Genomic DNA, 13,722 nt, shown 5'->3' on the forward strand with positions numbered 1-13,722 from the left:
GCTGTTGCTTGGTACACACCTATTCACTGGAACAGAAAGCAAGGATGGGAAGAGCAAGAAGATGATAAATACCTTAAGAGCAGCAAAAAGCCAATTATGCCAACAAAAATGCAAAGAGATGAATGGGAAAAGGAACCAGAGTCTGTGATAATTGATACAGAACAGGAAGAGGCTGTCCAAGGTCAAACAGAGGAACGAGGACTGGTTTTCATTAAAAGGTAACCATCCATCTATTGACTGTACTCTGTCATTATAATATAGCACTATTCCGGGCTGGCTGTGGAAGGAAAGTTTTTAAAATGAGCATCTTGCAAAGAAAGTTGTTAATAGGATGGGTGAAATGGGCAGGATAAAATAAGAACTGACCCGAACCTTCAAACAAAATCCAAACCAAACTTTGTTTTAGGTTCCGTGCGAGAGAGCACTAGTTTCAGTCAATGAAGTAATGGGACATTTTGCAAGAAAACCTGAGTTCATTATATATTATTCACTCACTGAGCACACAAAAGCGTGCCAGGCAACATCCAGGCAGAAAAGACACATTCACTGCCTCAAAGAGCTTATAGTCTAAAGGTTGTGATGTTCATAGAATTATTCACACTAGTTTGTGAAAAATGTGGATCTAAAACTCATAGTTTCCTGCTCCAGTGCAATGCATCTTAATCTAGGCCACAGGATATTTTGAAGGGGAAAAGCAGCATGGGCAATTTTTGTCTATGTCACCTCCAGAGATTTAGTTGTTAGATCCTTGCAGCATGCTCATTGAAGAATGGGAACATGTGCAATGCACTTGAAATGTTTTGAAATTCAAAGGTTAAGGGTTAAATGTGTTCTACTTTACATGTGCCAATTGCAATTTTCTGTGGCTTATAATTTGACCAAACCAGGTCAGATTTTTTAATGAGGACAGTAAAAGGCCCCTCTCTGCCCCCAGGAGTATTCCTCTGCTAAATTTCAACCTTCTGCTCCAAGCTGTGGCTAAAGCTGTTCAAAAGACAATTCAAAAAATGTTAACATTGGCCAAACTAACTAGGATTCACTAGCCTTGTTCTTGGAAATGGTTGAACAGGTTTTGCTTAAATTTCCAAAGAAATTCAACCTGAATCAAAGAGTCAGTATGGAAAATTTCAGCCCAAGGGTTAAAGTTTGGCAAAATTATAAACAACTGTAAATAAGGGATTATAATAAAATGTTAGCCTTAATATAGGTGCTGCTACTGCTCCACCTATAATTCAAGTTATATAAAATATATGTGTACTATACATATATATTAAGATATATACAATATACAGAATACAATCATTTGTATTTCTGTTTACAGAGAAAAAAAGATCCCAGCAACCCTGTTCCCTACTCAGAATTCTTGGTGCCGAAGTCCAGCTTCTCCGACACATCCTCATTTTTCTCTGCTCAGACCATTAACCATGGGCAATGATGGCAGCAGTCTATGCAGGCAGTCCAGGTGTCAGTCAGCAAAACCTGACCCAGCACCAGGTGAGTTAGAGAGCAGTGCTCGTAGAAGGTTCAAGATGCAAGATATTGTTTTCAATAGGCAGAAATGTTTTGAAATTTGCTGGAAGAAAAAGATCAGTAGTTCTGCAGTAGTAATGTATATGTGTTATCACTCATATCATACACTTATCCTGCATGTATAGGTTTTTAAAAATAAGCGTTACATGAGTTTATTATTGTTGGTTTTAATATGGGTTGTTTCCAGTTAGGATTGACTCTTTTTTAGAAAATCATAATACCAAGATTCAGTGAGAGAGAGACACTTGTATTGACTATGAGTTGTTAATTAGGCATTGGTGAGTATCCTGTGTTTAACTCTGGTATTTCAAACCCAGGAAGTTATTGACAGACTGGAAGGAATTCAGACAAGAACGCCAAAGTAATTAAGAGTATGAAGAGATTGATTTATGAGGAAAGATTAAGAAGTTGTCACAGTTCAGGGCAACTGCATCTGTATTTTCCCCCTCTGTGGTCCAGCAAGGGCATCCACTCTTAGGCTTCCGGGCCTCCCCCCCAACCCCCTCCCAGCCATCACATTTCTTAAGTAGAGACATACCTTTCTCTCTCCTCCTCTCTTGATTGGGGTTTTTCCAGGTTGCACAGTTTCCTGGCTGCACTGTGAACAGCCCAGCTAGTCAGCACACTTGACTTGCCTTCTCCTCAGAGGCTATAAACAGCATAATGGCCCACAGTTACCACACAGCTCTTTCTAAGCAAGCACATTTATTCTTAAGGTAAAAGCATTACACAGAAAAGATATTAAAAACAAAAGAACCTGTATACATTCTAATTAGGTTACAAGAGATCACCCCTCGCACCAACAAGGGCTCTGGCAGGTAAACAGTCATTCAAACCCCAGACAACAGTTCATAACCACCTTGGCTCAGAACGAGGACCCCCATGAATAGGTCAAGTCCTTCCAACTCTTCCCAGGAAGGATTTGGGCCTACCTTGGACAGATGGTCCTGTCCATTTGCTGGATCAGAAAGCAGGCCCTGAGTCTTTGTCTGCTGGTCTCTAGAGAATCCAGTTTGAATCAGTATATTCAGGTCTGTCCAGGTGGTGGTACCTCTTCAGAGCTGTTGCATCCTGAGTGAATTTGCCTAATCACTCTGCCCATTTCCACGGTTCTTAATTCCTGGAGGGCTGTGGGCAGCCTCCCCTATTGAATTACATACACTCCATAGCCCATGGTGATACATAAAATTAATACAGTAAGATCTCCCAAAGATATTGCAGAAAATTCCCATATCTGTCACAGAAGTAAATATGTTTGACAACCAAGGGACAGATATAACTGCCAAATGTTTGGAAAGATAAAAACACCAAGGAGGGAGAAGAAGTGTCTGACGGTTCCAGATAATAGAACTAGGAGGAATGGGACCAAACTGAGCGTAGGAAGTTCTAGGCTGAATGTTTCTTACCAATGAGCTCTAGTAGTCTGTAATATAGTCTCCCAGTGGTAGTGGTGAAGGTTTCACCTGAGATTTTTAAAGCCATTGTGGTAGGGTGCTGAACAAATACGAACAACACTATGGTCCCTGGTCCATAGAGCTTACAGTCTGGAGGTTTTCATTATACATTATATAAACATCTGGTGCTTTTAAAAAAAATCCTGCCAAGCTCTTGGCCTCAATGATATCTTAGCAATGGGTTCCACAGGCTAATTATGTTTATAAAAACCATAAGCTCTTTGAGGCAGGGACTGTCTCTTTATTGTATGTATGTAATATGCCTAGTACAAAGGGACCCTAGTCCTAGATGCTACTGTACTGGGAATACAATAATAATCTGTAAAAATGTCTTTTCTTTTATCAGTTTCAAATTTGTTGCCTTGCAGTTTCCTTGAAAGTCCCTTGTTTTGGAGGAAGGGTAAAAAGGAATGCCAAATTTCCTTTCTATATACCATTCATTATTTTGTATACATCTAGTGTGTCCCCTCTTCCTCATCCCTTCTCTAAACTCAACAGTCTTTTCAGTCTTTCTTCACATGGAAGTTTTGTCCATATAGCTAATACTTTTTGTCACCAACCTCTGAACCACTTCTATATCTGCTACACCCTTTTTGAGATATTAATAATAATAACAGCACAGTATTCCAGGGAAGGGTGTACCATAGATTTGCACAGACACATTATAATATTTTCAGTATTGTCTTACATCCTATTTCTTATGCAACCTAACATTTTCCCTTTTTGACTGACACTGCACATGGAACAGAGGTTTCATTGAGCAGTCCACAATGACATCCAGGTCTTGTTCCTGAGTGGTTATGGTTAATATACAGTACAGTTACCATACAGTAAGGTATATGAATAGTTATTCGTTGCAATGTTCATTTATCAGCATCAAATTTCATCAGCCATCATGCTGTCCATTCACCTAGCTTTGTTAGCTCCTTCTGCAGTTCCTCTCAGTTTTCTCTAACATTGACCCACCTAATTAATTTTGTCAACTGCAAATTTTGTCACTTCAACTCTAACTTGCTTTATGTGACTGATGAGTAATGTATTTCCTGCTTATATTGTTGATCTGCCTAATTATATTCCTCTACACTTGATGCACTAAGTGTCTCCTCTTTCCCTTCAGCCTCCCCCGTGGGAGGGGAAAGCAGCTACTGACACAGCTCACAAGTTCCAAAGGGACTTTCTTTATATTTCAGTTATATCACACAGTTCAACGTATCTCCCTTGTTCCCCAGAAAAGTGCCACACTGGTTCCTTATTTTGTTGTTGCTGCTTCTGAATTTCGCTCTGAATCAAAATATTAAGCTGTGAACTTTTCAATGGGTTTACAAATAGCCAGGGCATGAATTGAAAAGCAAGCACTTTGAAGTCTCAGCCAAACACAAGTTTTGTCAATCCAAATTTTTTCACGTCTCCAGTGGCTGAGAAACACTACTTAAACATTCAGTGGAAAATGGAGAATGAGGGGTAGGGAGGGAGGGAAGGGAGAGGATTTTGCACACATTTTCTCTAAAAAGGAGCCATGCATTGCCCACACCCCTCATCTTTATCCAGTGAAGCAGGATCATTTTTTATTCCCTGTTATTTTTCCTCTTCTGTCTTTTGTCACAAACACATAGGGCTCAGTTCTCCACCCCTCACTCACTTGGAGGAGCACTTACTCTCATGAGCTGTCCCAGTGACTTTTGGAGTCAGTGGGACTGCCCATGGAAGTTCTAGTTAAAATGAGTAACGGTTGCCGAGTCATACCCATATCATTTATTGTAGGATGCTGACATGTGGCAGACAGGGCTGTGTGATAAAATGTGCCCTTGTAAATGAGGTTATATAAACACACTGTTGCGCTTTTGGAATAAACTGTACTAGGGGCATATATAATGACAGTGTGAAGGTTAAACAAGTGATTATGGCAACAGCACAGGGGAAGAAACTTAATTGTTTTCTCAGACAGATCAACTAACTACACCAGATCAATCAAACATTCCTGTCAGCATCAAGTCACAAATTACAGCACCCCAATTTCTCCAAAATGCTATCATTCAATATGACTGACAGCCACTCTGCACCTTAACTTGCGTTTTGAAAGCCTGCCTTCTTTGTCATCTCTAATTCCTTGAGGACAGACTTCCAACCTTCAAAACCGTAAACTGTCTCTTCAGATGAAGAAACACAGAAACTGTCCCACCCTGTTTCAAGCCAATCACCCCGAACTGAAGCACACAATCTCACTGTGGTGCTGAGGAGGGCAAAGGCCCATAAATTTAAAAATAGCCACTCTGGAAGCACACTATAGAATGGAGTTTCATGTATAGGCACTGGGGGGACTGTACAGCTATTTTGCAAATGCAATAGAATCCTGATTTTCTAAACTCCACTATCTCAACCTCATTATCTAATGACCTGCCAGTGTGTCTACCTGCCTGCCAAGCAAATTGCCAGCCTGTCCGTTTTTAAAATGTCCAGTCTGTTTATTACTTACTGCTTGTAAGGGACTGCAGCCATTTGTATTTGTGTGTCCTTGGTGTGCCAGAAAAAGCAGGGTCCTTTGATCCTATCTTGGAAACTCAAGATAGAGGAAAGCCTTGGAAAAATTCTGAAAATTCTGAACATTAAATATGGCATAAGAAGTTCAAGAATACATAAATTAAGAAAAAAATGCAGAGACTTTGGGCCAGATCCTCAGCTGATGTAAATCAGCACAGCTCTGTTCTAGCCCTATGATTCCTCCCCAGGATCAAAGAACTTAAAATTATGAATAGTAAATGATCCTGAGAATGATTCAAAGATTTAATCTTTGGTTTTGATGAGAGAGAAGAAGGGAGCTGCTCTTTCAGGACCCGTGCTTAAAGAGAAAGCACTTCAGTTTTGCTTGAAGCTGAATGGTCAGGAGCCAGCAATCATGTCTTAAAAAGACATGGAACGAAGTGGCTGAAATTGTACAGGAAACAGATGAGAGCAGCTGATGAGGTTGCTAGGCTGTGCCTGTGCCAGACAATGGAATGTCTATAATGGCCTGTCACATGAGCCAATTTAGAATGACAATAAAACAGGCTTCTTGGTATTTATTGGTGTCACTTACCTAGTAAAAGGTTGTCACTAGTCTGGGATTTGGCACTCACATACTCTGTCTCCTGCTGACAGAGAGACCTAGAGAGTGCTTCTCTCACGTGAACATATTGAAACAGACTGGTCCACTATACGTATCAGAAGAGGACCTGAACAAATGGCACACTCATTGCTGTTTACTACTCTTACAAGTTGATCTCTCTGTTGAAACTCTGTTTGCAAGTGTAAGGTTTGCCTCTGAAAAGCAATTCTGCTCTTGGATAACTTGGAAGTGCAACCTGATACTTGTTATATTAAGCCATCCCTACTCATGGCATTTCACATTTTCCTGCCTCCTGATATAACATGCCAGCTGTAACCAAAGCATACTACGGAGTTATGAAATAAAGACTACAAAACTCTGCACTTGGATGATAAAAGGAAAGTGCTACTTTATGAAATCATCAAGCGATCAGACTTACAAGTGTTGGGCATGTCTTGCAGAACCATGGGGTCATTAAAAAGCTGATTCTACGGAGAGAAAGCATGGGTATTGTCAGGCTCTGAGATCAGCCTTCAACCAAAGATTGAGGAGACACCCAAAATTCAGGTTGAAACTTCAGCTAAATAAAGTGAAAAACTTGCTTCTTCCTACCAGACCCAGTTTCTGATAGGGAATGTGTGAAGGATTGTAGATTGCAACAACAGTGAGCAAGGAGACTGCCATTTCTGTGATGAGACAGTTGTGGAGATAGTCTGACATCTACACGGAAAGAGCGAACTAGAGTGAATGTGACAGTGAGGAGGAAAAGGACACAATCTCCATGTTAGTTTCTGCACATTCGAAAGCTGTGGAGCATTTGAAAAAAATGTACGCTGTACACGGAAAGCCAGCGTGACTGCAATCCTGTCTAGCATGGGATGCTCCCACAAACTCTTCACACAAAGTCTTCAAGAGATGATTTGATACTTTATTATAGCAACTGGGGGGGGGGGAATGCTTTTGACTGACTTTTTCTCACAAAAATAAACTCTAGTATTTTCAAGGTACAAAGGGCATTTAGCCAAGGGAAACTGAGTGCCAAGCAGCCATTTATGCCTTTGAAAATCTCTCCCTCCACAAATGTTATTCAGTGCACAGGCTGAACTGGTTGTATGAAATGTATAAAGTCACAGCGTATAATCCAGATGCATTGCATTTATTTTATGTTAATTGCATAAAATTCAGTTTATTTTTAATTGGCTCCCTGATTAAGGAAAACATCTGGTATCACGCAATAAGGATACTACGCTCCTACGTAAACAGGGAACAACAGGCAGAAAACAAATATCATGCTCTATGGTTCCTCTGAATATACCTTTTTGCCCAAATTTTCAAAGGATTGTGTTTGAACTCCTCCCCCGCATCTTGAATTACTCACCTGTGTAAAAATGACCACTCCAACCCAACAAAGCAACATACGTTCACCTAACTAAGCCCTCTTCCTCGTTAGCTCTCCCTTAACTTCGGATTCCTCCCACTGTGCTTCCTTTTGACCAACCAGGGATCATGGGATATGTTCTGGAGTTTGGGCCCAGATTAACCCACCTCTCCCCATGGAGGGGCGCTTTATGTGTGGATCTCCCCTTGTCTATGAAGAAAGGGTATTGGAGTGCCTCTGTGGTACTCTTCCCCAGGGACTCTCTGTGCGGAGCTCTCTCTGTGCAGGCTAGGGTCTGTGCATAGGAAGGAAATGGGGTCAGACCAGACCAAGGTAAGAGGGGCAAGCTGGGGCAGGACTGGAAATATATCCGTCATCCACCCTTTGGCGAAGCAGAGCTTCTTCAACATGGTGCTCATGCTGTATTAACCTTTTCATAGGCCCCTCCCACACCAGAGACCCCCAGAGGGTTTCTCTGGCAGGTCATTTTCAATGGAGCTTCGCTTACAAGAAGAAAGGGCAGGCAGCCTCCAGGATCCTGACCCACAGTGGGAGTACAGGACCTTGTGTGGATGACCAAAGTCACATGCAGATATTTGGGGCAGCTATTCTGAAGAGGGCACATTCCTGCCTAGCCCCTTTCTCCCACTGGGAAGTTCTCTACAAGAAAATTCTCAGAAATATTGGAGTAAAAAATGGCTTTTACTATGCGAGGGGGCAACAGCAGGGGCCTAAATACATGTCAAACTGTATTATGCAAATATCCCATCCTTCCTTCCTTTCTAAAAACTGCTTTTATCATGCAAACAAACTCCCAACCAGTGTTTAAACATTAAACAGCATTGATGTAATAACACAACAACCACTTCCCATTATCGATATATCAATACATTTCTCTTTTCAGGAAAAGATTTGTTGGCCCTCATTACCCTGTTAAGTCTGTTTTAAACATGCTTCTTTTGCAACTCTAAATTGCCTCCATCCTGCATGGATTTAATATTTATCTCACTTCTACTGTCAAGTATTAGAAGCAGGAATACAAAGCGACCACAAAGCAAAGCTGAAATTGTCATTTATTATAGAGAATTCAATACCACCTCCTCTTAATCCATCTGCACTACTGTCTTGGCTATTTGGTTCTGTTGACTCAAAGGTATAGCCAATTGTTTGACTGTTCTCGCAGTTTGTTCTTTAAAATGTTCACGAGATGAAATAATTGAATTTAGCCAAATGTATTGTCTAAAGACAAAACAGTACAATAAGAAAAGGAGACATACACACCCTCTTTTTGGGAAGCAAATTCTCACAGCATGTTCACCTAGCACAGAAGGTGTTCTTCAAAGAGATGCATTTCAACTAGTAGTATTTGTAGGATGATTTTACAAGTTACAAAACTGTTTATGCATCACTAAAATTGAACCCACTAGTTCCTACCAATCCTTAGCTGCTTGTTCTGTACCTTCCTTATCTTTGTTTTGGATACTTGCATTCAGGGACACTAGTATTCCTGGCTTGTACTGGGGCAGAACATTAATGTATTTTGCCTTTGACAAATGTCCTATTTTCTAATTCCAAAGCTGACTTCAGCTTTGCAAAGTATTGTGGGATACTGGACATGGGGCAACAGAGTTGTGGGTAGAGCATAATACATTCAGTTAACATAACTTCCCAACAAGTATTTATATTATGATACAGAAGGGCCAGGAAGCAGTGGGAGAGTGCTAGAGGGGAAATATATAAGCTCAAGGCTAATTAAGGCGTGGTTCCCTGTAGACTAGGGAAGGTGGCTGCAGGTTAATTGGAGCACCGGCAGTCAATTAAGGCCCTGTTAGGAACCTAATAAAACCCCCTGCTTCAGGCAGATAGAGGAGGAGGAAGAAGAGAGGGCTGGAGCTTGGAGGTGTGCTGTAAGACTTGGAAAATCAGAGAACCAAAGTAAGGGGGACCCTGCCCTAGTAGGGGAGGGAGACTCCCTTCCCCAGCATCTAAGGACTGCAGGTAGCTCACCCAAGGTGGAAGAGGGTAAGAACCTGCAGGGGCTGAGAGGGACTGAGGCTCAGAGTGAGAGGCAAGCCCAGACCCCTCCTCTGCTTCCCTCCTTTACCACCTTCCTGGGCCACTAGTGGGGCCATTGATGCCCCAAGAACAGGGGCAAGGGGTGGCATCTTAGCTCCCTGCTAAGAAAAGCGCAAGACCCACCAGACTAACATTGGCCATCTTGTCACAATATGTAATGTATATTCTATTAATATCATGCCACTAATACCTTTTTAATGTGGTGTGTACTATGCCTAACATATATGTAATATTGGCTAACAGTCCACACTGTCCCACATTTGGGTCTTGGCAAATAGACTCAACTGTTGAGAGTCCAGCATACCAGAGAAAGTTCTCACTTTGTGCGGGTGAATGGGTTTGGATAAAGACTTCCACCCCCATCCCTGTCCCCCCAAATCTTTGCACACAAATTGAAATTAGCCTTTTTTAGTTTTGAAAAAGATCAGTAAACTTTCTCATAATTATTCATTTTCTCCCATTTCTTTACTTTTGGTTTCTGACCAGAACCAGATGTAAATACCGTGGGTGAAACCTTGGGCTTACTGATATCCATGTCAAAGCTCCCATTGACTTCCATGGGGTCAGGATTTCAGCCTATAGGAAGAGCTGTTCTCATGAGATTTTCAATTCACTTTTGCAAACTCAAAAGTGCTGGACAGTTTAGATAAGCATGACCAAGTCTCTAAATCATTTAAAGTTCACCCTTCACTTGTTTTCACCAACTTCTTGGGAAATTGAGTTACCTGCATCTTAGTAACAACCAAGAAGGTCTAGGTGACCATGGATTTATCACAATGTGCTTTTTATTTAAACCTTTTTCCATAAACTGAGAGAAAAATGAGGATTTTTGTTGTTGACTTTATTACTTCTGAGATTTATTTTTCCTTTTAAAATCAGTGTAGGGAAATAATTTTTGTTCCCACCAACAGGCACTCTGTATGCAGGAAGCAGCCGGGGCAGAAACACAGCTACAGGAAGTTTTAATGGAAAAAGTAGAAGGCTGACCTGGTCAGCAGGGGTAAGTAGAGACTAAGACAAATTCCCTTTTCAATAAAGCAAGAACAGTGGGGTTCAGATAAAAGAATTTTCAACAAAATTAAGTTTTTTGTTTCCTTTTCTTTATTTGTGTTCTAAGAGAGGCCTACATCAGAACCAGTCATTCAAGACTCAGATCTGACTCTGTATTGAAACAGTGCAACTTGATCACATCTATATAATGTGACCATTAGAAACATCACTGTATTAGCAGGAAGTTTGCATTCACAGCTTGAGAGTATGGGTCTGATTCTCATTTACAATAAGGCCGTTTACACTGCTCTGGTAGGGTAAAGAGGCCTTGAAGTGGTTGTACACTTTCACCCACTTTAAGACCTCTTCATATTTACACTATCCTGTAGAAAGACTCTCAATCAAGCCCTGTATAATGGGCCCATCCCAGGACCCTAAATTTGTAAATCCCCAAACTGGGAGAATGTTAGGCTCCCAACCCAAACTTCCTGGCTTGGGTTCATCTCTAATTTTTTTCTAAAGATCAGTTCCATGATTTTTTGCAATATAGAATACTTAACTAATAGGTAAATGCAGGAGATACCTAGGAAAATGCTAAACATTGCTTCAGTATCAGACCCACACTTAAGACCTGAGTCAAAGCTCATTGCAGTCTACGGGCTTTGGCTGTTAATGAATACTGAGCTATATATATGATATATATTCTATAGGTCTATAATAATATTATTAACTCTATTATGGTTAATGTTCTGCAAAGTTCTGTATGCATTTACACAGATGTAAAAATGTTTATCAACAGCCAGTCTATGTACACTACACTGAAATGAAAAAGAAATCCTGGAGGAATTTTTAAAATATTGGATGTGCTTGCTTGTTAATTAACTGTTAACATGGTATAGGGTTCTTTCACTAGGTATAGGCCTGTGTAAATAAACATATCAGTGTCTCAGTTTTCCCTTCTGTAAAGTGGTGGCAATAAAGCATATCTCAAGTGTGTTGTGATGCTTGATTCATCAATGTTTGTAAAAGCACTTTCATATCCTCAGATGAAAGGCACTTTAGAAGTGCAAAGTATTAGCATTAGTAACACTAGATAAAATGCCCTTTTGAGTATGAATCATGCTTTTGCCAAGATACTACTTGAATTCAAAGAAGCTGATTATCCAGAAAGACTGTTTCCAAACATCTGTGTCTCTAATCTCTTGGTTTTCTAAGTAGCATTCAGGGTTTAGCTGAGCAATTCAACTTTACTGTCACAGTTAAAAATAACCCATGTGATGTTTTGGAAATGTAGGGGTTTCTTTATTTGCAGCCAGAGATATGAGACCTGATTCTTATTTATACTGAAAGCCCCTTACACTGACATCCTTAGAGTATGTCTTCACTACAGAGTTAACCCAGGCTTTTGTTCCTAGTTCCCTTCCTGTCCCTACACAAAAACCTCTTATGTTTGGTGGTGCTTTCAACCAGGGTAGCTGGGGCTATAGGCCAAAGCCAGAGTGAGACTTTCATTTGGGCTGGGAACCCACCTGCTTTGCAGTCAGGGCACTGGCTTAGACACTCAAATACTGATAATCCTCCACTGCCTTCCCAGAAGGACAAACAAGTTCTCTCATAGTTCACTAGGAAAGAATCATAGAGCGGTTCAACTTACTGTAGCATCAAAAGCCATGGGATATGCCCCCAGGAGTCCTAGTGACATACATGGGGAGTGCAGCACCACTGAGGACACAGTAACTTGTGTCTTTGCCATGTGGGGGGCTCACTACTGGGCTAACCTAGGTGCTGATCACTTATTGTCGGGGTGCTGGAACAGTTCGTATAGTGGAGGTGCTGAGAACCATCAAACTAAACCCTGTATATGGTGGAAACCACTTCAATCCAGGCGTGCAACAGCACCTCCAGCACCCCTAGTTCCAGCACCTATGCTTGTGGTAACCACAGTGAAAACATGTCGTTAGAGTAAATAAAAACGAGGCCTATGCTCTCCCAGGTGCACGTGCATGGTACAATGGTGATGTCACCAGCTAGCTAGGAAATTCTGAGAGGCACCAAAGATTCAGCTCTTCTGGCATAACCTTCAATGGAGGCACACAATTCAGAAGCCCTAGAGAGTTGATCCCATATAACAGGCTTTTCTACACAGGGAAATTTACCAGTATAATTCTACTGCTATAGTTATACCAGAGAAACTCCCCCTGTGGAGACTTTTATTGTGGGATAAGAGTGCCTTTTTCTGCCTTTACCTTATACCAGTTCCAAAGTGACATCAGCTAAACTGGGAAAAGGCACTCTTCTTCTTGAATAAAAATGTCCAGCTAGGGAGTTAAACTGGTATCGCTTTAGCCATTTAAAGATATCAGCATAATTATGCTGATAAATTTCCCTGCCTAGACAAGCCCCCAAAGTCCCTTAGAGAGGCTTTCAAAGTATATGTCCTCTGCTAAATATTCATTTTTGAAAAGCTGCTCTCACTGGGGGGCTAGGTGACTCAAGTGACTTGATAATGACATACAAAGCCTTTCATCTCTTGATTACCAGTTCAAGTCCAGCCCAGGCTGATAATGAGTGACTATGTGATGACTCTATTGAAATGAACTGATAGTCTGTTTCCAGTGGACAGCTGTCCCTCTTGCAACAAACGAGCCTCCTTTGTTTGACATCTCAGTAGACAGACTAAAGACAGAATGGGAGAGACTGTGAATTGCTGTACCCCCTGGCCTCAAGAAGAGGCTCCTCAAGGGTAAGGTAGAGACCCATTGTTGGGATGGAATAGGGAAGCTTGCATTGACACCACCTTTTAACGGCCATAAATTCACTAAGAAAGAAAATGCAGAGATCAGGATCCCATCTGCCTGCCTAATTCAGCCCAGTTCACAAAGAATTGTTCACATGTTACTTTGTGTTACAATTTTACTTTTCTTTAGGAGGAGGAAATGCAAATCTAATGAACAATGAGATGTCCCAGGGTATGGGGTTCAGTCATCAGCTCTTGAGAGAGAGAAAGAGAGAGACTGCAACTTGTAAGGAATCTTGTTGATTTTGGAAAGGATGAGATCACTGGGAGGGACTTCAGACTATCTTCTTCCTCAAGCAGGAGCAGAGGCCATGGTATGGTTCAGGTGTTTTCTAATTGAAAAAAAGGCACTAATCCAAAAAAAAAAAAAGTCTGCTCATTCTTTAGGTTGGCACTTACCGAAGACCGTAGAAAG

General features: G+C 41.1%; 1 protein-coding gene across 9 annotated transcripts in view; it reads left to right on the forward strand.

Moving 5' to 3' along the window:
- The window catches only part of LMNTD1 (lamin tail domain containing 1), a 295,666-nt gene that overhangs the window by 247,459 nt on the left and 34,485 nt on the right, over positions 1–13,722 (forward strand). For 6 of the 9 annotated variants that reach the window (XM_074937313.1, XM_074937330.1, XM_074937350.1 and 3 more), the window contains 3 exons: positions 1–218; positions 1,322–1,494; positions 10,432–10,520. In XM_074937313.1, the coding sequence (XP_074793414.1) occupies positions 1–218; positions 1,322–1,494; positions 10,432–10,520 (480 nt within the window). Of the gene's footprint in view, positions 219–1,321; positions 1,495–10,431; positions 10,521–13,437; positions 13,502–13,722 lie in introns of those variants that run through there. The other 3 variants (XM_074937382.1, XM_074937374.1, XM_074937359.1) reach the window with 2 other exon arrangements.

Source organism: Natator depressus, chromosome 1 (genome assembly GCF_965152275.1).
Source record: "Natator depressus isolate rNatDep1 chromosome 1, rNatDep2.hap1, whole genome shotgun sequence".
Classification (NCBI taxonomy): domain Eukaryota; kingdom Metazoa; phylum Chordata; order Testudines; family Cheloniidae; genus Natator; species Natator depressus.